The sequence below is a fragment of the Chelon labrosus genome (genome assembly GCF_963514085.1).
Source record: "Chelon labrosus genome assembly, chromosome: 10".
Taxonomy (NCBI): domain Eukaryota; kingdom Metazoa; phylum Chordata; class Actinopteri; order Mugiliformes; family Mugilidae; genus Chelon; species Chelon labrosus.
In genome coordinates, this window is record NC_140360.1 from 12,465,162 (window position 1) to 12,486,516 (window position 21,355).

At 44.9% G+C, this 21,355-nt stretch overlaps 1 protein-coding gene across 1 annotated transcript in view; it reads right to left on the minus strand.

The window, feature by feature from the left end:
• arhgef25a (Rho guanine nucleotide exchange factor (GEF) 25a) overlaps nt 1–6,765 on the minus strand; it is a 31,672-nt gene extending 24,907 nt beyond the window's left edge. The window contains exon 1 of the mRNA XM_084553602.1: nt 6,221–6,765. Within this exon, the coding sequence (XP_084409728.1) occupies nt 6,221–6,326 (106 nt within the window). The 5' untranslated portion in view covers nt 6,327–6,765. The remainder of the gene's footprint in view (nt 1–6,220) is intronic.
• Between the last annotated feature and the right edge of the window lie 14,590 nt (nt 6,766–21,355).

A 21,355-nucleotide genomic window follows, 5' to 3' on the forward strand; every position in this document is an offset into this window, starting at 1 on the left:
CTCTCCCCCTCTGCGCCGTTGGAGAATTCTTTCTAAACAAGGTATGGAATGCACTCCTGTGTTTCATAGTTTGTTCCCTCATTCTTCTCCTCGGCGCATTTACAAACAGAGTTCGGAGGAGGAGAAAAAAACTGAGAGAGAGGGGAAGAGGTGTATGGGAGCCCCTGGAAATATGTCAGGGCAAGGCCGCTTAGTAGAGCTAAAAAGAAGGGGCGAATGAGCTGCGAAAAGAAAAAAGGGGGAGACAGTGAAAAGGGGAGAAGACATAATTAATAACCGTCTGACCGGTTGTATGCTGACCAGTCAGAAATAGAGAGAAAGAGAGAGCTGGGAGAGAGGAATGAAGAGAAGGAAGAGAAAACGAGAATGCCCCAGGAATGATCTTAATGCTCCACTCGGTGATCACATTCCAAGCCAGCAGATCATGAAACATAGCAGCCCAAAATTCAGACCGGCTGATTTCTTCATCCAGTTGGGAGGCTGGGAACACTAGTCTCCCAACTATTAGTCTAATCTTCCTTTCTTCCACTTCCATTTCTCTCTCTCTCTCTCTCTCTCCTTTTCTCTTTTGCATGTGCGAGAGAGAAACAATATGGAGGAGATCGGCTGCACAGCAGAGAGGAGGCAGGGGGCTGGATGGGAGGGCAAGAGGAGATGACGATGTGGAGGGTGGGCTGGGGTGCAAAGTGTAAAAATATCTCAGACTGCTGAACACACGGCTGGGCCGCAGCAGTCCAGCAGCATACCTTCAATTTCAGCTATTTTAGCTGCTTTTTTCCTGCCTTATAAGCCCATGACAAAGAAGGTTCCCTAGCCGAGACATAAAAAGACGCACTGGGTCTGTCACAGCAATTTTCCCCCCGCATCTGCCAGCGGTGCTGCTTTCCGTCAAAAGCACACACCGCCTGTTATCAACATCTATTCATGCATCTTCGGGTCGCAGGTTAGCTGACGGAAAACCCCGGGGATCAAGTTCCCATGTCTGAAAACAGCCACCCTGTTGAAATGCCCTTGAGCAAGACAATGAACCCTCCCGAGTCTGTAACACATCACGGACTCATAATAATTTCCGAAGCGCCGGAGGAGGAAAATTTCAGTTTAAATTGGCTGGAAAATGCAGCAAATGGGCCATGAGTTGAATCTGAACGTTGCGTAAGAGATAAAAAAAAAATTGAAGACATAAACAAAATAATAACTCCTCACAAAGCCATACTCTCACCACAAGTTAAATCAACTGTCAGCAGACTTCGGTCTAATATTACCGTCCACCGCTCGGGAGATACATTGATTGTACAGTTTAACGTGGTATGTTTCTAATAATATAGGTGATGCAACTTTGCCTCGAAGGCCTTCGAGGAAAAAATGCCATTTGCAAATTTAAAACAGACCATAACGTGTACTATACGCTCATTTGCCAGTGCATTAGGTACACTCATGGAAATGAATGCATTCTTATGTAACGGGCCAGCACTAAATCTGCTTTCAAGACTGTCCTGATGTTCAGCTTATGTTGAAACAGCATCAAAAGGGTGGTAATATAACTGTATGATCATTGTAGAGGGTGTTTCTGTTTTTTAGGCTAGTCCACGTACTAAAATGGGGTTGTCAAAATAATAGAAACTGCACAGACACACCACAGTCCAGTAGTTTCCCTACAAATGCTGAATACCATAACCTTCATGAAGCTAAGGTTTAATGCAGGGCTGTTACATTAGAATGCATTCCTTTTCACTAGTGTACCTAATGAAGTGGCAAGTGGGTTTACTCCATATGTGTATATGTTCTTCCATGTGTGTCCATGGGCACACAAGCAATGAAGTGTGAGACGGTTATAGTTCCCTTTAATGTTGTTTGTTCTCTCTGCCACCCAAGCATGTAAATGTGTGTGTGTGCGTGTCATTGCTGTGGGGGATCCTTGTCCCAACTCACTGCTTGCATGAGTCAACAGCAGCCCCCAACAGTCACAAATAAACACACGCTCAGATGCAAAGGGAACATATATAGATGCAGAATGCATATACAAGATGTGTCCCTATTTAGAGGGGCATAAAGAAAGAAAGGAAGTGATGGGAATAGAAAGAAGTGGCTATGTGTGCAGAAAGAGAGATGGATATTTTGGATCCACAGATGGAAACACTGATTTCGTTGCTACGCTACTGCCATGGCTGCTGCCAAGTTATCTTTACCCTGAACTCCCAGACACAGGTGAAGCTGCTCTTACCGCCTCAGCTGGGGAACAGAGCAGGTCGCGGATATGTCGAGGAAAAAGGGGCAATATCTGTATGAGCGTGTGTAAGAAAAGCGAAACAGATAAAGTGGAAAGAGGCTCAGACAAAGCTTTCTTGTAAAGTTAAATCCTAAATCTCCCTTTGTCTCTTACAGGAAACACTCTCATAAGAAAAAAATCAGTCTGTTTAGCTGTAGAGTATAGTTTGTGCTTAAAAATACATAGGAAATGTGTGCAGCTTGAGATATATTTAAATGAATGTACTTGCAATACTAGCTCAAATGCATTTGTTTGTGTATTTCCTAGTCAAACCCCTTCATGTTTTTGCAAATGCATTTTTGAAAATGCCAAACCAATTTGAAAAGCCTTTCAGAAGTGCATTGTCAGTCTAATTCAATTATATATTTTGTCTTTGAATGGCCTTTTTTTTTCAAACAAAAAGACATTTTGAAGATGTTTTCTTCCACCACATATAACAAGAAATGCTGTGTGCATTTCAGCATGACCTAAAAGTCACTCCGAGAGAGTCAATTAAATAAAAATGTGATATTCAGAATATGTTTATTTCCACTCCAGCCGACTAGCTGCCTTTAATGTTACATAAACTCCATCCTTATCCTGGTTTTGTTTGCTCTTTTCTCCTGCATACAGCCTGGCCTGCACATATGTACGTTAGACTCTCCTCAGGGTGCATCCTAAATACCATTAGGTGTGTGGGAAGCTGTGACACAGGAAAGATGTGGTGCAGAAATGACTGTGTTGGCTCCGAATGCACGCGTATAATGCTCAACATTACCATATAAGAAAAGCACTGCCATCATCAAAATCCTGTACAGCAGTGAATCCCTCCCTTTGTTTGAAAGCCTGCCTTTGATTCCCAAAAAGAAGTGAACTGATTATTTTTTTTTTTTTGGTTTATTGTCTTGCAGCATGTTCTGGTTTTTTAAGAGCTCGCTTTGTTCCACCTTTCCCTAGACACAACCCCCCGATCCGATTTTGGTGAACGAGCAGGTTGCGTTTCCTCCCTCCGGGCTATGGATTTAACTGACTGGGGACAATGTGAGACAAAAAGCGCACCGTCCATTTTTAAATGGTTTGTCAACAGTCTTCGCTAATGGCCCTCGGGCAGCCAATCTGCTAATGTGCTGTGCAGAGCAGCACTAATACCAGAGCTAAAATGATACGTGCTTTTCTCTTTCATTATACCCATCCCTCCACCTGTCCATCCTTCAACCCTCCTCTATCATGATGAGTCCCACTCAGATCAATAAACCCCACCCCACCCACACTCCTGCACCCATATCCCTATATCTACTGTATTTCCTCTAGCTCTAGCCCTTTACTTCATACCCTGTCAGTTGTGCAATAAATACAACAGCACCCACAGTGCAACAGCAAACAACACATTCACACGTTAGCTAAGACCTCCGCTGCTTGTGCTCCTGTTTCATTACATATTGATTAAGACGTGGAGAAAACAAAGTGTCTGCAGGATGGGTCTGTGTGGAGCCACAGATAGCCATTGATTTGCCCGCAGTACGTCGTTTTGATGAGAGCGAGTGGGCTGCAGGCCGAGCCAATGGCCGTTCTTTTTAAGCCATTCATTCAGAACGACAGCGGATGAAGTTACTACAGTTTAGCCATTTATTAGCTTGGAGCTGCGCGCGTTGATCCGTGTGGGCGCGGCGAAAGGCAAAACGCCGAGGTAAACATATGGTGTGACATAATGGCGGCGCGCGTGTCATCATCATCGCCCGGCGTACAAGTGCGTGTTATTATGCCTAAGTAGGGGATGAATCATGCGCCAGACGACGAGATCCGATTGAGCTGGTTGAGTGGCTTCTCTAGAATCAATGAATGATGAATGTAAATGCAGCGTAAAACGGTTTGGTCCAATTCAAAATGTCACTAGAATAAAAAAAAAATAATAACCACAGGGAGGAAAAATCATGCTTGGCTGATATAAGAGTGCCATTAGAAATCCGGGCAGTCCACACATTTGATCCTGGATTATCTCAGCTAAGGAAATCCAGGTACCGCTTCCAATAGCTCAGATGTTATTTAATACAGTGACCTGATTGACCCGACAGAGCCGTGTCCCGGGACTAACAGAAGCGTAGCGAACCTAGTGAGGAGAGGCCTGCATCGTTCAGTATTTTTCCTGCAAACACCACAACAAAAACAATGAGCCCCGAGCATTTAAGTCCATGCAGAAGGAAGAAAGCTACAGTAAATACCTTTTAAAACGTCCACCATATCTTTGCATTAGATGAACAGATACGTGACCTCCTCGACACACTGGTGGGTTCAAACCAGCGGTGCCAAAACAGAAATGTACTTACAATGCTTTACGAGGAGGTTTTATAGAGCACACAGCTTCACATTAATAGTTTAGTTCCTCTAAGAGGCTAATGTACTTTTATAATGTTGCTTCTGCAGAAGAGATAGAGCACCCATATTCCTCCTGCTCAGGCCGTAAAGTGAGATCTAGAGGTTTTGTGCCTCGAACTGCAAAATGAGAGCGGTTTAAATAATTCTGCTGGAATAATTATCTTACCGTGTGTTTATTGAGCTTACTTTTAATAGCCTGAAATGTTTCATTCCTCCAGTGCACCCCCCATATGTTTATATATCATGATCTTACTGTGTGTGTGTGTGTGTGCGGGTGTGTGCGGGTGTGTGTGTGTGTGTTTGCTATGATAATATGGTAGAGGTGCATTGTGGGGTTTGCCGGTGATGGAAAGGGAGAATATCCATTACATAAGAGATTAAACTGAAGGAATTTGAGGTATGCATCCAACAACGCCGGCCAATCATATGTAAGGCTACTCCATGAGCCCCCCCTGTGTAAGTGCAGAGCCTCGGTGGGTATGGTGCGCCGTTTGCGCCTTTGATGTAGGCTTGTAAAAGGGAGCAAACACACAGCGTGGCACCGCGGCGTAAACTCATATACTGCTATTAGACACCGCTGTTGTTTTAACTTTGCCTCCAAGCCACAGGGACAGAGGTCATGAGCGTGTGTGTGTGTGTGTGTGTGTGTGTGTGTGTGTATAAGACAGCGGCGGGGACGGGGGAAGCGGCCCAGACAGACGAGCCGCTGACAGACATTTGATTTCTGGTCTTTGCCTCGACATTACGGCGAGCCTTGAGTTTTGTGTAAACTCTAAACAAACGGCACTTGCCAGGCGGACGGCCGCGTGCTCTCGCCGTGGTCGTTGCTGTTACATATCGTGCCACCCGCTGCTTTTACTCAAACACACTATTCTAATGGGCCGCTGCTATTTATGCTTGTCTTCGTTACAACAAACAGTTGTTGGAGGGGAGAGACAGTTTGAGGTGCGTGCGTGGGGCGGCGTGTGGGGGGGGATTACTGCTGTTTTGTTCGGCTCCCACTGTTTGTGGCAGAGGAATGTTTCAGAGTAGCTCAGTCGCCCCCCCCCACCACCTCCATCCACGTGCTACACATAACCAAATGACACACACTCATCAGAATGAGGACACTTTCCAAATCAAACACACACAGTCTGTCTCCTTTTTCCTTCCCTGTCTTTAATGGAAGAATGTGTGATGTGATGTCCTCTTTCCTGTTCCTCACCGACTAGTAGTCATCTGTAGAAAGGAGGTTTTTTTCTTTTTTTTCCCCTTTCGCCTCCTCTGATGTGTATGTGACACACATCTGTTGCTTTAGCCAGAGGCGCACAGAGCAAGGGGAGAGGACCGAGGCTCACATTTAAACCATTAGCATCTGCTCACGGAAAAAAGGCAACGAGAGATAAGAGGAGACACAAGGGTGGACGTCTAAGAAAATGCAGGAGAGGAGAGGAGAGGAGGAGTTGCTTGAGTTATTGCTTCAAAACCGCTCGCACACAAAAACAACATACTGACTCACAAAAAGCGTTTTTCTAAGAACAACATCGACCTCTGGGCTTTAAGAACCGGTGACCAGCTCGGTGAACATTTTGCCGTGTGGGTTGTTGTGTGTGTGACACTGACCTCTGACTCTGGCATAGCAGCAGCCACACTTGGCCAGGACTTTACGGAACAAGTGTTGGCAGCCACAGCCTCGGTGGTGGCGATGGTGATGGTGGCCCCCTTTCATGCTGCTGAACCATGAGCAGAGGTGGGCATGGCCCGGCGCTCTTTCTCTCTCTATCTCTCTCTCTCTCTCCCTCTGTCACCCCACCTCTCGTTCTCAGCCTCCCTCTCTCTCTCTCGCCCTGACACAAGTAGAGGTTTTACTCCTCCAGGTGTTAATCTCCCCCCAAAAAGAACGTGTCAGTTGATCCTCCTTCCTCGGTTGACTGCACACAGAGTTAAAGCCCACATCCAAGAGACCAGGAGTGAGAGTCCAACGAAAGCAGCAGCAGCCAAGAAGAAATCCACACTCGCAGCGTTTTGCATCTGGTGGTAAACAGCCAAAGAAAAATTCCAGCAAGCTTATCGTTATATTGAATCCTTTCCCTGCGTGTGTCTCTCTCACTCTCTCTATTTTTTTTTCTCCTCCGCTATCTTTTGGTGCTGAGCTCTCGCCTCTGTGAACTGCCTGGTCAAATGACAGACTGGGAGACTGCTTTGGAGGGAGAGAGAGAGAGAGAGAGAGAGAGAGAGAGAGAGAGAGAGAGAGAGAGAGAGAGAGAGAGAGAGCAAGGGAGAGAGAGAGTAAGAGAGTAAGGGGAGGGTGAGAAGGGTGGAGTCTGCAGCTCTAGTTGCTGGCTATTCCAGGATAAGGTTCCCACTCCCCTAGTTTTCTCTCTCTCTCTCTTTCTCTTCCTGTCCTCTGTTCCTCTCTTCCCTCCTCTCAGCTGGTTTCTGTGCTCCCCTCTGTTTCCTCTCTCGCCTGCTAACCCCCCCCCCCCCCCCGCCCCCCCACTCTCATCTTGCCTGTTATCCTCTTTTCTACATGGTTGAGTCTCAGTTTGGCATAGGTAATGCTTACAGGGGCTCTTAGATATCCAACTCAGAGACCAGATGAAATGACACGCTCTCTTGTGTCCGCTCAGAGCTTACCCTGGAAATAGCAACACCCAGGTCCGTAGTGATACACACTGCTATTTACAGAAGATAGACCATGTTAGGCCGAAGGCTGATGTCGCGTATTTTCCAGTACGCGGGTTGCAGTGCGTGACTTTTTGTGACAGTTTAAGAATGTATCCTCGTGGGCTCGTAGATCTCAGTGGGCTTTCCTGGCCCAGGACAGTTCCCGTATTGAACTGCCGGGTTCATTTATGATCATGGAGCCAGCAAAGTGTTTTTTTTTTTTTTTTTTCTTTGTGTTCGCATGGAGCCAACAGGCGGGCTCATATTTCACAATGTTGGCATTCTTGGTGTGTATGTGCGCATGAGTGTACGTGTTTGCGTGAGTTTGGCACAAGTCTTTCAGCCTGATATTTCATTGTAGCACATAGTGGGGCAGTCGAAGCAAAGGAACCGATGGACTAAAGGGACAGCTCTGTAAATGAGTCTCAGCTCTACTGTATCCTGATGAAACTGAAACTTGATCTGAATGAATCCCCTGGGTCAAACCACGCTATCAACCCATGTACAGTATGGAATTGTATACTGCGATACACTTGATGAATGTGTGTGTTTTTGGCTAACAAAATGCATACCGGAAGTAGAGCAGTCTGCTCTTGCAGCAATGCCCACATTGGTCAATTTATCATGGCCAGCGGTTTACCAGCGTATCACCGTAATACCCAGCTGTTCACTCATTAGTCTAGTGCTTTTTCTGTTTCACACATCAGTGCCTTTAACTGTTATTCTACAGTAGCTCCTGCCATCTTTTCATTTTCCAATTGTTTGTGCCGAAAAATGATCGGCGGGCGTGATGCGACGCAAGCATATCTGAGCTGAATGTGTGTCTGCGACTGAGTGAGTGTGCAGATGATCACACAGTGCATACACGAGCATGTGTGCCTGCCACTAGACATGAGCGTGCATATCTTACAGAGGAGTCTCGAGGTGAAAACTAAGCACGGAGTCAATCTGATGAAGATGCGGAGATTGTGTAACTGTAGCCAATGTAGCTGTACACACACTAAGCACACCGCATTTAGATATGTAAATTTACATTCAATGCAAACTGGCAGCACAGTGGCGTTGTGGTTAGCACTGATGCCTTTCAGCATGTTTGCATGATTGCATCTCCCTTTGTCTGCATGGGTTCTCTCCAGGTACTCCGGCTTCTTCCCACTGTCTAAAGACATGCTCGTTAGGTTAACTGGTGATTCTCTCTGTGTTAGAACTGCGACAGACTAGCGACCTGTCCAGGGTGTACCCCGCCTCTCGCTCGATGACAGCTGGGATAGGATCCAGCCCCCCCCGCGACCCTTCACAGGACAGGCGGTTACAGAAGATGAATCAATGAATGAACATTCGATGCAAAGATCACACAAGATCCAGATTAGGACTCATTAGCTTTAGTTACAGATGAATTCAGAGTATGTTGATGTCAATCCAGGCCTAACCAGCTCAAGACACATGTGGCACATGTTCTGAGACCCAACCAATTATTTTCTGACCAACAGACAGAGTTTCTTATTGGCCTGAAGCTGCTATGACTCAGTGTGTGATCTCATCGCACCTTTTTACTGGGCGCATCACACCGTGCTCTGACCGTGTGGAAATCACCACCTGGTTACGGCAACAAAGACGGGCAGCGTCAGGGCACGCACTCAGGTTTCCTCTTCATGGGCATCAATGGAAACAAGAGAGGGCTGAGTATCGGCTGGCACTGAACCAACATGTACGCGCGCACGCAAGAACACTCGTCCCTGAGGTGCACTGTCAAGAGATTCAATGGCTGGCAGGGCTGTCTCTCCAGCATCCATCTCTCCACTGTGACGGGGTGGTGGCGGACTGCTGTCAGGATGTTTCTGTCATCTACAGGAACGATTCTGAGCAAACAGAGAAGCCTGGCTGCCTCACCCATTAACCACACAAAGTTGTGTATGAGTGCACACACAGTTGCATTGCACCACGCATCTCTGTGTCTTCGTTCTCACCCACAAACATACAGAGCAAACAACAGCAGCTACAACACGTATGGTAAGAAAGTTCAGCTCCACAGTGACAGATGTATTATCCATCCTCAAGCTCAGGCAGCACACTGGCTCACCACATACAACACGTAGCACCATGTACACATACGGATAGATCACGGCTCTTCTCCTCGCTCTCGCTCTCCCTCCCGGCCTCCCTTCATCTCTCAGTTTCTTCGCTTATAATGGATGCTTTAAGCGACTGTGATTGAAGGAGCAATTCACCAGAGGAGTTCTGAACAGCTCGGCTGAACGTCTCCAGTTGTCTGACGCTGATATGGCTGCCAAACACCGTCTAAGCACAGAAGCACGGCTCAAAGAGGGCTGAGAAACAATGGATTTGACAGCAGAACAGAGGGCTTGAAAGAGACGAGATAAAACAAAAGACACCAAGGCGAGAACGCGAGGGCACAGAGTTACAAATTGAGCAAAATGCCGCCTGAACTGCCATTCAGCGCAAACAACAGCTACACAGAGGAGAAATAATAAAAGATGAAATATTCATGATGTGAATGCAGAGGATTCTCTTATAAGCTGAAAGCTGCCAGAGAGCGGCTCTACAGCAGGGGGGGTGTTTGTACTTGTTGCATAAGGTTGACTGCAATTGTTCCTTTAGTCAATGGTGCTGCTTTAAAGCAAACATGAAAAATGTCTAGTCTTATAATAACAGTATATCATAAACGTTCGGAATACAACACTTCATATACATTTAATCTCATTTAACCTTATTATAAGGCTCTGAATGATCTTTTCTTTTTACCTGAGAACCCCATATTTTTTGCGCATCTGACATATAAGTCTCCATTCCTCTATATGGACTGAGACCTTCCAATAAATTACGCAAAAACCAGGCCCAGCGGACATGTACGAAGCCGAAATATGGAAGAAAATCTCCTTCCTCGGACTGAAGGGAGGAGCAGGGGAAGTGAGGTGAGGCATGCGTTAACACACATTCATCTTTCTCCTTTTATCTCTCCTCAGCTGCCTCACTCCTTCCCTCTCTCTCTCTCTCTATCTCTCTTTCTCCCCCACATGTATGCGCACTACAGCTAAAGATGATTAATCTACACACGTACAGTATGTTTGCACAGATGAATAAAATCTATTCATGTACCTGAAAGGCTTCTCGGTAGAAGGGGTATTCTTGTTTGCGTGAGCCAAGTAGCCGAACGGGGAAGAAAAATGTATTGTGTTTCAGATAGTCGCTCACATTTAGAGAGGAATCTCAAGGAGGATTTATGAACATGAATCAGTTCCTTGATGTTCCTTAGATGTTGCGTCCCTGGAAAACGCACATCGCAAATGCGATAACAAAAGTTGTTCTTAATAACACGGCCAGTAAGGTAAAGTAGGAAACACAGAGAACTCGTATGACATAAGCGTGCATGCTAATAGCAGCAGCCAAGTCTCAGTTCAACAGATCTGCAGTTGCTTATCCACAGTGTGTTCCCCAACCCCCCACCGACATTAGCCTCTCCTCACCCCATCAGCCTGCTGACATCCTGCCAAAATATGCTCACTTACATTTCACTTTCCAACCTCCTTCTCCCTCGCTTGTTCTTCCTTAGTCCCCCCCTCTCCCTCTCTATTTTTTGCCTGCCTTTATTTCTAAGCTGAGCGCCAATTAAGGCAAACTGGCATTCTGGACGGTGAGGGGGAGTTTTTCGGGTCTTTTGGCTGAGGTCCCATCATGGAGCAGAAGTCATGGAGTAACTGTCCTGTTCTTTTCTTTTCTGCCCTGCAGAGAGCTGCTGTTTTTGTCCAATTAAACCGCGCTGCTAGCAGACAGGTGTGTCGCATTGTGTGTGTGTGTGTGTGTGTTTGTGTGTGTGTGTGTGTGTGTGTGTGCGTGCCTCCCACCGTTGTACCTCACCAAGCAGCGCTGCTCTCAGGCAGCAGGAGCTCTGTACACACAGAAGGGAGGCGCACCAGCCGCGTGGACTGGTTTCTCATAACATTCACCGCTACTCACACACTGACCGCAATTGCGAGCGCACACACAAGGTCTGAATTCGCAAGAACACGTACTCCCTTTCCCATCAGCTCCTTTTACCCCGGCAAATAACGGCTATCACTTAAACTGGAACGTATCTGCGTTTCCCTCCTTCCAGCTGACATGCAGTATCCCTCCTTCTGTTTATCTCCCTCGAGCTGAACCTTGCTCTAGAAGCAGCCTGCTACCGCTGGGACTGTGCTGCTGACTGCGTTCGGGGCTGATCTAAAACGCCACCCAAAGGATAAAATGTTAATTAAACAAATGCAAACCCAGGGACTACCCATGAGGTTATCTGTTGGGGAAAAGATTTATAGTGGGTGTTTCTGCAACATTGCAAAACGGGCCTGAGTCATGCTGCAAACACTTCTACATAAACGAACAAGTACAAATGAGTATTCATGGCTGTGAGTGAACGTGTCTAGACACACGGAGCACATTAGTGCACGTGCACACACTGTATGCACCGTGTGTGTGTGCCAACATGTGATTCTAACTTTGCATTTCTGCGTTTCCATCTGTCTCCTTTTTTTCTGCTCCTCTCGGGTCAGTTTGGTTTAAATGCCAGCTGTGCTGTGGTGCAATGACCTGTGAGGTGACTCAATGACCTGACTGATGAGGGCCTTCCAGCTAACCCTGTCTCACCCTCATCTTGGGAACGCAGCATGAACTCTGCAAATACACTCACACTGAATAAACGCGAGCCGAGATATTTAAGAAGGAGGAGCTGGTCCTCGTGGTTTCTAGGAGAGACACAGGTGGAACTCTTTCATCGGAGTCATACCAACCGGAAGCCCACATAATTATTTGTTTCTTATATGTCCAAAAAAGAAAAGCAACTGGACTTGCAGAGTTTCTGAGAAGCCAGGATATACCTTGACCTGGATGACTGAGAACCTGACATTTGCTTCTGACAGGCCTCTACATTAATTTATGGCAGCAAGTATATTGCAATGTCTAATGACAATTGAGAGACATAGTGATGAAACTACAGAGAAGCAGCAGCTGACCGTGCCTTTAGAGAGCTCCACAGCAAGCTCCAGCTCATCATTCAGCTGCCTGCCTCCAACTTTACTGTTTTTGGTCCTCTCTCCCCGATCACATACCCTTTTCACTGAAACCAGCTGCCTGCTGCAGCTGAAAGTAATGTTCTTATAACTCACTGTACACTGCCTCCTCAGCAACAAACAGGCAACAGTTGCCGAGGAGCTGGTGCACACAGGAGAGTGTTTGGCAGCTAAAAAGCCACATGTTTCTTTTTTTTTAAAGAAGAGTCTGAAGCGATAAAAAACAGCTCAGAGACAGGGAATATTGGACTGAGAGTGCGTTCTCCACGTGTAAGACGGACTGTTGCTTCACAACTGCTGTATGTGTAAATAAGCAAGAGGCTGTTACATAAACTCGGAAGGTGATATGTCAGTGACGTGTTCACATGTTCCTTTCACTGCCCTCAGGTGGCCAAAAGTTTAGTTATTGCGGTTTGGATGGCAAGCTTTGGCCCAGTGATGAAAAGCACATTAAATCTACTTATACCTGATGTTAATGGCCACTTCGGCCACAGGTGCAGATAACAGAGGCACTGCAGGTCGTTTCAAGCCTCTGGGGACACTGTAAATGAGGGTTTGTAATAAGCTGAAACACTATATGGCAACATGTAGCTATTTATAGGGTTGTTCATACACATGAGACACATATTCTTGTTGGTGCAGCTGCACTAGTTACATCTACCTGATTAATTTGTTTATTATAATAATTATAATTACACTGCAGTTATTTGCCATGATGTTTGCACGGCGCACCTCTTATTCGCTTCAGCAAAAACTGGGTGAAACATTAGAGCTGTGTAAATAAACACATATAATTATGCTAATCAGCTGCGTGGACTAACGCCACCTAATCTCCAGCCCTTAGAGCGCAATATCAAGATGGAGCTTCAGGTTGATCTCTGCCCATTTAAGGTCACACACACACAGTTCGGTCCCAGGGTCCCTGGGGATCAGCACTTGTCCTCGGATGGCACACTCTCCCAGTCTCTCGCAAAACCCGATATGGACAAAGCCTTGGAGTTTCTGCGCATTTTACCTGCAGATTGCTTCTGAGGATTGTAAATGATTTAATTTATACTCCAATAAGGAGCTGAGTGACAAAGTTATATATTTTTTTCTACAGCAACTCATTTGTTTTGATATGTAGCATTTCCAAAAAGAATTTAGTTAAATATGTGGAAGAAGAGACTTTAATATGAAAAGTATGAAACAATAAATACTACTCAGGTTTGCTGACAATTTATGGTACAGAGAATATTAGGTGTGTTCTTCATACCATGCTCAGATATGACTGCATGAATATCACCCTTCCCGTAGATCACAATTTAGTTGAATAACGTGTTATTTTCAGTCACATAGGAGCACATTTAAGGTTCGGTGGAGGCATGCAATGTGCGTCTGTGCAAATGGCCATTTTCCTTTTTATGGGTCACATACAACACTGTTATTGTTACAGGTTCCGCGCTGTTTCCTGTTGATGTGGCTTCATGCATCTCTCCATGACACACGTGACGCTTCATCACGGTCATGAGATCAGTGTGACAGAAAAAAAAAACAGAAATATACTGTCTGAGGAGGGTGGCAACAAGAACTGTGGATATGAGTGAGGAACGCTGATGAGATTTAAGTGAAAAATGATTTGTGTACCCGAAAGAGAGGCGGGTTGAAGATAAAAGTGCTCCGGAGATCGTCTCAAGATAATATAAAAGACATGAAAAGGAGGGAGTGGTGACTGACTTTGAGTGCAGGAATTCAAAAAAGGGGAAGAGGGGCAACGTAAGCAAGGGAAGAACTGGGGAAAAAAAAAAAAAAAAAACTAAAATCTGACTTCGTGGAGGCTGGCACTGTGATTCCTGGGAAGCTACTGACAGGCATCTTGTTTCTAACATGTTACAGATGGCCCAACGAACCCTGTCTTTGAAGAGAGTCAGGGGCCAACCTTCTGTCCGCGCACACGTCTTCTGTTCGACACGTCTGAAAGCTGTTAAGTGTAATATATATCACAGGCAAAAAGTATTTCTGATAAAAGTAGGACAAATGGAATACGCGCACGCTCATTTAAGTGATCGATAAGCAAAGCTGGTTTACTGTAACTTACACGTTAAAAGCCTGTAAATGGCACAATAAAACAATGATTGTAAACAGTGTATTCTGTTTAAATATATATATATATATATATATATATATATATGTGTGTGTGTGTTTTTATGTCTTCTGCAGCCCCCATTCAAATTGAAATTAATTTATTTACGGATTGAAACCACCAACCATGAGATTCTTTGCACGCTAACTTTGTCATGGTCTTCTAACAAGTAAGTACGAAAATACTCATTGCTGAACGTACTCTGGGCCACAAAGACAAAATCTGTATCTTGTTGTTGCGGTTCAGATGTTTTTTCCGCCTTGTGTTTCATTGATTTTCCATTCAATTTCCCATCCCAGGGAAATTAGGCTATGCAAAAACAATTGAGCAGAGGAGCTCGCCCGGTTCTGAAATAAACAAGCTCCCCTTCAGTCATCATAGTTCCTGCGTGACCCTGAATAACACATAATACTTTACCTTTTCACTTTGCTTTTCTGAGCTTCTGACCTGAAATAACATCTGGCTGCATTAAATGCTTACGCCGTCTGAGCGAGACCACTGCCGATAAGAATCGCTGACAGCTTCCTCTGGCCTCACTCACACCCCTTCTGTAAGCCATACACTGTTCTGCACAACAGTTAGCGGTCCAGCCACATGGTACACACCAGCAAACCTCCAATATATATATACACACACACTCGCTCTAACCCAAACCCAGATCCAGCTACAAAGCTCCTTTTGTTCCATTCCACTCAAGGAAAATGGCAACGCACGCAACCCTTTCACAGCAAAATCAGAATAAGAAGTTCAAGCAACAGCGATGAGGCAGAAGGGGAACAGAGGCAGCTGAGCGTGTTTTCTTGCCCCATCTGGAAAGTATTGCTTGCGAATACACACAAGCACTCTTTCTCTTCCCTCTCACGTACTTGTATGGTACATTACAGCAAAGCAATTTACTGCTATCAGTGCTAATAGAGGATACAGAGGGTGGAGTTTAATAAGAGTGAAACACTAACGCTCAGGTGACTCCAATCTGATATTTTCCCTGAAGTTATTAGAGCCTAATGACCACCATCAGATATGGCAGATGGGACTCAGGCCCGTCTTGATTCACATATGGCTAACATGCCAGAACAGGCTGAACCGTGGCCGCTTTAAATGTTAGCGCAGAGAAATCTGAGATGTCTCAGATGCCTGACGTTTGTGTTTCGGTGAGTCTTCAACTGGTTTGGTGAGGGCCAATGTTTGGACAGCGTTGCAAGCTGGATGTCGCAAAGCGGTTCGTCACACTCACTGCCGCTCCTTCAGGTCTTACCTGTTCTTTCTCCCCGCTCTGGGTTCTCTGTAGCAGTGGCCTGCTGCTCCCAGTCCAGCCCCTCTGGCTCCCACTGGCCCTGGACAGGCCCCTTTTCCTCCTCGCTTGATGGGAGGTCTGCCTCGCCCCCCTCCGAGAGCTACACACAGAGATGCCTTTGTCAGCGGTGGAGCCCTGCTCTCAATGAGGAAGTGATTGTGAGATTGTAGAGAGTACTTATGGTCACATAACCACATAACATTATACCAGTGGCTGATTTTTTTCCACAATCCCCTGCATCTTTTTCATCTGTTTCTCCATTACACACAGGACAAGAATGCAATGGAAACGAGGTCCCACTTCTGCCACAGACCCGGGATAAGGACTGCTTCTCAAACAGCGGTTCCAGTCTGGATTTAGTGCACCAAAGTAGGGGTTAACAGGGGGCAAACACAGTTATCACTCCTCTGCAGGGGTGGAGGGAGATTAGATTCACTGTTATGGTTTTTACCACTATCTGTCAGGGAGGAAATGATTGATCAAGATTAGTGCTTCAAAGGGAAATCCACTGGACAACACTCTGACAGTGCACTCTGACCTCTGTATGTTTTGAATGAATTTCCAGATGTAGTGTCAAAATCTTAGTAACTTGTATAATTTGTTCAGTGATTTAATAGAACTTTAGGAAAATTAGCAGAAGCTGAACACAAAACCATATGATCTGTAATGATTTCTCTTTTTTTGATTGAGAGTAAAGGTAGAGAGAGGGAAGGGAAGGGTGGAGGAGAGCAGATCTGCAGGATTGCAGTCAGGCATTAGACCTGCATGACTTTGTTTATGGTCAGATGTTTTAATCACCACTGCGCTGCTTCCTGTTCCTCGGAAACATCCAAGATTCCTCCCAAGCACTGAAGAGAGACTAGCAACCCTTCCATCCCTCTCTCCCTCTCTCTCTCTTTTCCCTCTCTTTTTGTCTGCCTTGACCATTTTAGGTTCATGGCCAAGTTATAGCGGTGACACAAAATAAACTTGGTGTGCAATGATGCGGGCCAGATATGAGTTAAGACATCAGCCTCTGGAAAATACCTTCACATGCCCGCTGTTTTCTTTTATGAATCTTGAGATTTTCATATAAACAGACATATTTAAATACACAAACAGAGCAGAGCCGAGCCAGCAGTACAACAACAACTCACCCACTGCTGATTGGGCATAGCCACGGAGGTAAGAACGTCAGCCATGGCTCCCAACATCTGGTCGGTGCGTCCTTGATTCTTCTGCAGAGCCTTCATTCTCCCCAACACCAAGCAAACCCCCCCTTCAAACTGTTCACCTCTGCTGTTACAACCTTTGATCTCCGACTCCGATGCAATCGTTTTGCCTCTGTTTTTGCCTTCCTGATTCCCGCTCCTTCACAGCGCACTGTGCCGGTCGCACAGGAAACCTCATGGATGGAAATAATTGATCCAGGAAGAGGAGGGCTAGTGTCTGTCTGGAAGCCGACAGCGTGCACTTAGGCAAGAGCCTCAGAGCTCGCCGGTCTCCCAGTACGCACAGGTGAGCCGGCTGCAAGTGCTTTCTCGGCTATTTAGTCCAGTGACTGTCCACTTTCTGTCAGCAGAAGCTTCACCTGGAAGCACACGTAGAGCATTTTCTCGGGCCTCGCTCTGAGTTTTTGGCAGAGTCCGCCGTCCTCTTCTAATATCACTCTCCTAAATGAGGAGACTTGTCAGTGTGGAGGAACGTCTCTGTGAAGTTCTTCTGTCCTCTCTGAATGCTGAAATGCAGAGTGGTGGTGACTGAGCATACCACCCTCCCTGAAATCCTCCTTTCTTGTTCTTCATTGGCTATAGGAGATCACCACCCCCTCCCCAAAACCTCACCTCCTTCCATCACTCTTCTTTCTTTTCTTCCTCTCAGTCTTTTCCACCTGGATTTCTTTTTTTCCTTCCCCCCAATCTTAAACTATCGTAATCTTTTCTATTTGTCTCTTCTCATCTTCAAGTCTTTGAACTGTTGTGGCTCTCTTCATCTTTGCTCAAGTCTCAGGCAGTGACACACAGATTGTGTGAACTCTTGTGCAGCAGGGCAGCCCCAAATAAGGTATGAACACACGGCCCGCGAAGCTTAACTATTTAAGAGGATGTCAACTGTTGCACACGCGTCTTACTCAACTTCTTCAACTTTAAACAGTCATTGATAAAACCAGTGTTGTAGCTTGTTTGTGGCAACTGGAACGATAACTCATCATTAATTTGCCATTTACTGGCAGACCGACGCTGCAGGACATGTGAAAAAAAAACAAAGTTGCTGCAACTCATCCTGACACAATCGTGTAAGTTACATGTCAGTGCATCCGGACATTTTTGTCTGGACCAGCAAGGTGAAAGCACTGTCAGCACTGTAAAATTAAAGCTGAGCTGAGCGATTAAAAGGACAGCGATAACCACAACCAGTCGTTCTGAGACAACAGGTGATTCTGGGCTGCCTGTAAACCAAATAAAACGAAAGCAGCTGGATGGATTAAATATGTCATGTGAAGTCAAGTGTTTATTTTACCCTACTTAACTTTCATTTAGCCTAATCCTGTTAGAGCCTAAATCCAAAAAATCCCAACCCGTTACAGATGCATCTTAAAACTGAAGGCAGCCTGCCCAGACATCAAGCATTCACTATTTATTCCCCTAAATACCTTACTTTCACCCGCATTCTTACCCTTTAAAACATTTTGAAGTCTCTCGTGCTGCCACCCTGAGTCATGTTTGTGCACTTATTCAAAAATTTGTAATTGGACGATCATCTATGTGAGCTGTGATAGGCAGAAACTTTTTCATTTTTGATCCCCTGAGGAATTATTCTCGGGTTTGGCATCAACCTTAAACTGATGAAACATGGAAATCTCTTCAAAACTGCAATGTTTGCAGTAAATCAGCCGCTCCTCATAGGGTATTTGTCCTTTAATCACTTGGAAACTCTGAGCCATGTCCCTTGTTTACTGCTAAATTCCATAAATACCTGTAGAACTGTTGAAGCCAGAAACTTAGTACATGTTGGCGCTGTCGTTTTTGTCTAACGCTGGGTGAATTTTCAGTCTCAGTCTCAGTGTGGCCTGAGATCCTCACACTGTCCAATTTTGGTCAGTTTACATTCTGAAGTCCTTCCCAGGCACGGTGCCTTCATTTTTCAGTGCCTTTCTCCAATTATCTGAGCTTTTACTATACGATAATGTAGAGCTTACTCCTACAAAAAGAAGCACAACAAAACACAGAGGTATAATCTCATCAGGTTCCAGAGCAATGAAAAACTAAAACAAACTAAAATAAAAATGCGTTAAGATCATGCCACAGCTAATGGTCCAATGGTGGCTTCAACTCTGTTTCGATGGTTTCGTTTTCCTGGCATTTTATATGTTGGCTCACTGTCACGGCGTGCTGGGAGACTTAATTAGAACCCGGCGGTAATTAACGCTGGACGTAAGATCTGTGCTTTCCATACTGTGATTGGTTAAACTCTCTGCAGGAAAAAAACAAAAAACAAAACAATAAACATGTACGAATCAAGAAAAAACACATTTGAAGTTTCAACCAAATGAATCGGCAGTTTCTGTCTGGGGCCTCTGTTGTTTTAACTTCTGGAAACATATTACATAAGCGTGTTAGATGCTAATTACATTTAACACATAAAAAAAAAAAATGCCACGCAGCCACCAGATATTTTTATCATATTTTAGTTTAAGTGTAGGAGTCAGGAGGAAACAGTGTGAAATCTGGCTCCTCTTCCTCTTACACTCTTTTGCCTTAGTTAACAAAAATAAAAATCTAAGCAAGATACTTGCTCATAAATTAATAAAAAAAATAATAATAAATGTCATGGCAATATGGATGTAGTGCCCTTTGGGAGGACCGAATGTTTGACAACAATATCGATATATATTAAAAATCCAGAGACCATGAGGAAAGACACTTTGTATCTTTCAGTCACAACGTTTCAGTCAGGAGACAGAACTGATCGATCGCTGGATTTATTTTGTATATATAAGTATTAAGTTAGACCAAATTTACACCCGTAACCTGCAACAAAATACTACTTAGCATTTCTAAATTGCTATGAAGGATTTGCACGTATTTGAACAAATCTAAAATTACATTCAGCAACCACTATACATTCATGCAAAGTTTCCACATGACTCACTGAAAACATTAGCTGTGAGACTGTGGATCAGAAGCTAGGAGGGCTAAAACTGAAGCCTATATACATGTGATGACTTTTGATTTAATAACTAACTATAACACTGACAACCGACACTATAACCGCTTTTAAACTATATGTAAATATGAGTCTTTGGAAATTCCAAGAAGAACATGTTTTGTATAGTTCCGTATGCCTCCTTTGCGAACCCAAACCAGCCGACCAAAATCAAGTTTCATTTTCTGGTTTAACTGCTCCTGACCATATCATTTGCTTTAATTACAGTATTTGTTATTCACCCAGCTTGAGTCAAAGCACATATATCCACAAACGTCCACTTCCCAATGTAATAACTTTCCCCAAATCACCCAAAATCCCTCTCCTTGCCTCGCATGAACACGCTCAGCTGTTTCCTCCCTGCTTCCTTCTATTCACCTGATTCCCGGAGGCTTTTAGGTACTTTGGGACAAGTAGCATGAGGTTGTTTTTTTTTTTTTTTGTCTTTAGCTACATAGATGGAAAAAATATAGCAGATGCTCAAAGGGTTTGAGCAAAGTGCTGGTCTTGGAGATACTGCCAGCAATCTAATATTAGCTGAGCACATGGCCGTCTTTAGAATCAGTCAGTAAGCTGGCTAAACTTAGTTCACCGTGTTCCAAGCCAATTTCCAACTTCTTTCTCTCTACCACTGACTTCTGCTGGGTACTGTGGCGTCTGGGGAGCATTTGGACCGCCTTTTTGCAGCGATGAGTGAATGACTCTAGCAGGAATTTGCAGAATAGGAGGAAAATAACTCTGACCCTAAAAGGAAAGTCTGAGCACTATCAGGAGGTGGGAATCAGAACAAAATGTTCCTCAGCTCTTACACCAGATTCATAATTGTTCGTAATATCTGTTCTGAGGTTGTTGGGTTTTTATTTTTTTTTACTTTTTGAAGCCAGAGCGGTTACTTTCAGTTCGGAAACACAAACACACAGTTATCTGTATGTGCTATGCTGCCCTCATCTGGTAAAGCAGCCTGACCATTCTTGCATCTCTAAAAGGATAAAGGGAAACGCACACTCACTCGCTACCCCGCCCCGCTGTGCCAAACTGGCTTCCCTTTCCTCCGTATTATTTCCTGTCAATTTCATTTCTGTTTTGGTCTCACGAGTTACAGTCTCTGCCCCCAGGCAACTCTTCCTGTGGTTCATATCAGTGAGGAGTCAAGACCCGCCTCGGGCCTGTGGCTAAACATAGAAATAGGTCGGGGTTAGTGCGGTGCTATAGGTCGGATCTGATGCTTCACAGCCGAAAGAGGCGGCTTCTGATAAGGGATTGCCTGGGGCGTTTGATGGGATTTGGCGGGATTGTGATGTTGGAGGTGGGTCAGCTTCTCCAGACTGCTATCAACAGCATTTTATCTGTTTGTTTACTCTCCAAAGCAGACCGGCAAGTACAATTCTCCAGATCAAAAAAGGTTTTGAATGGGTGTCCACTTTATT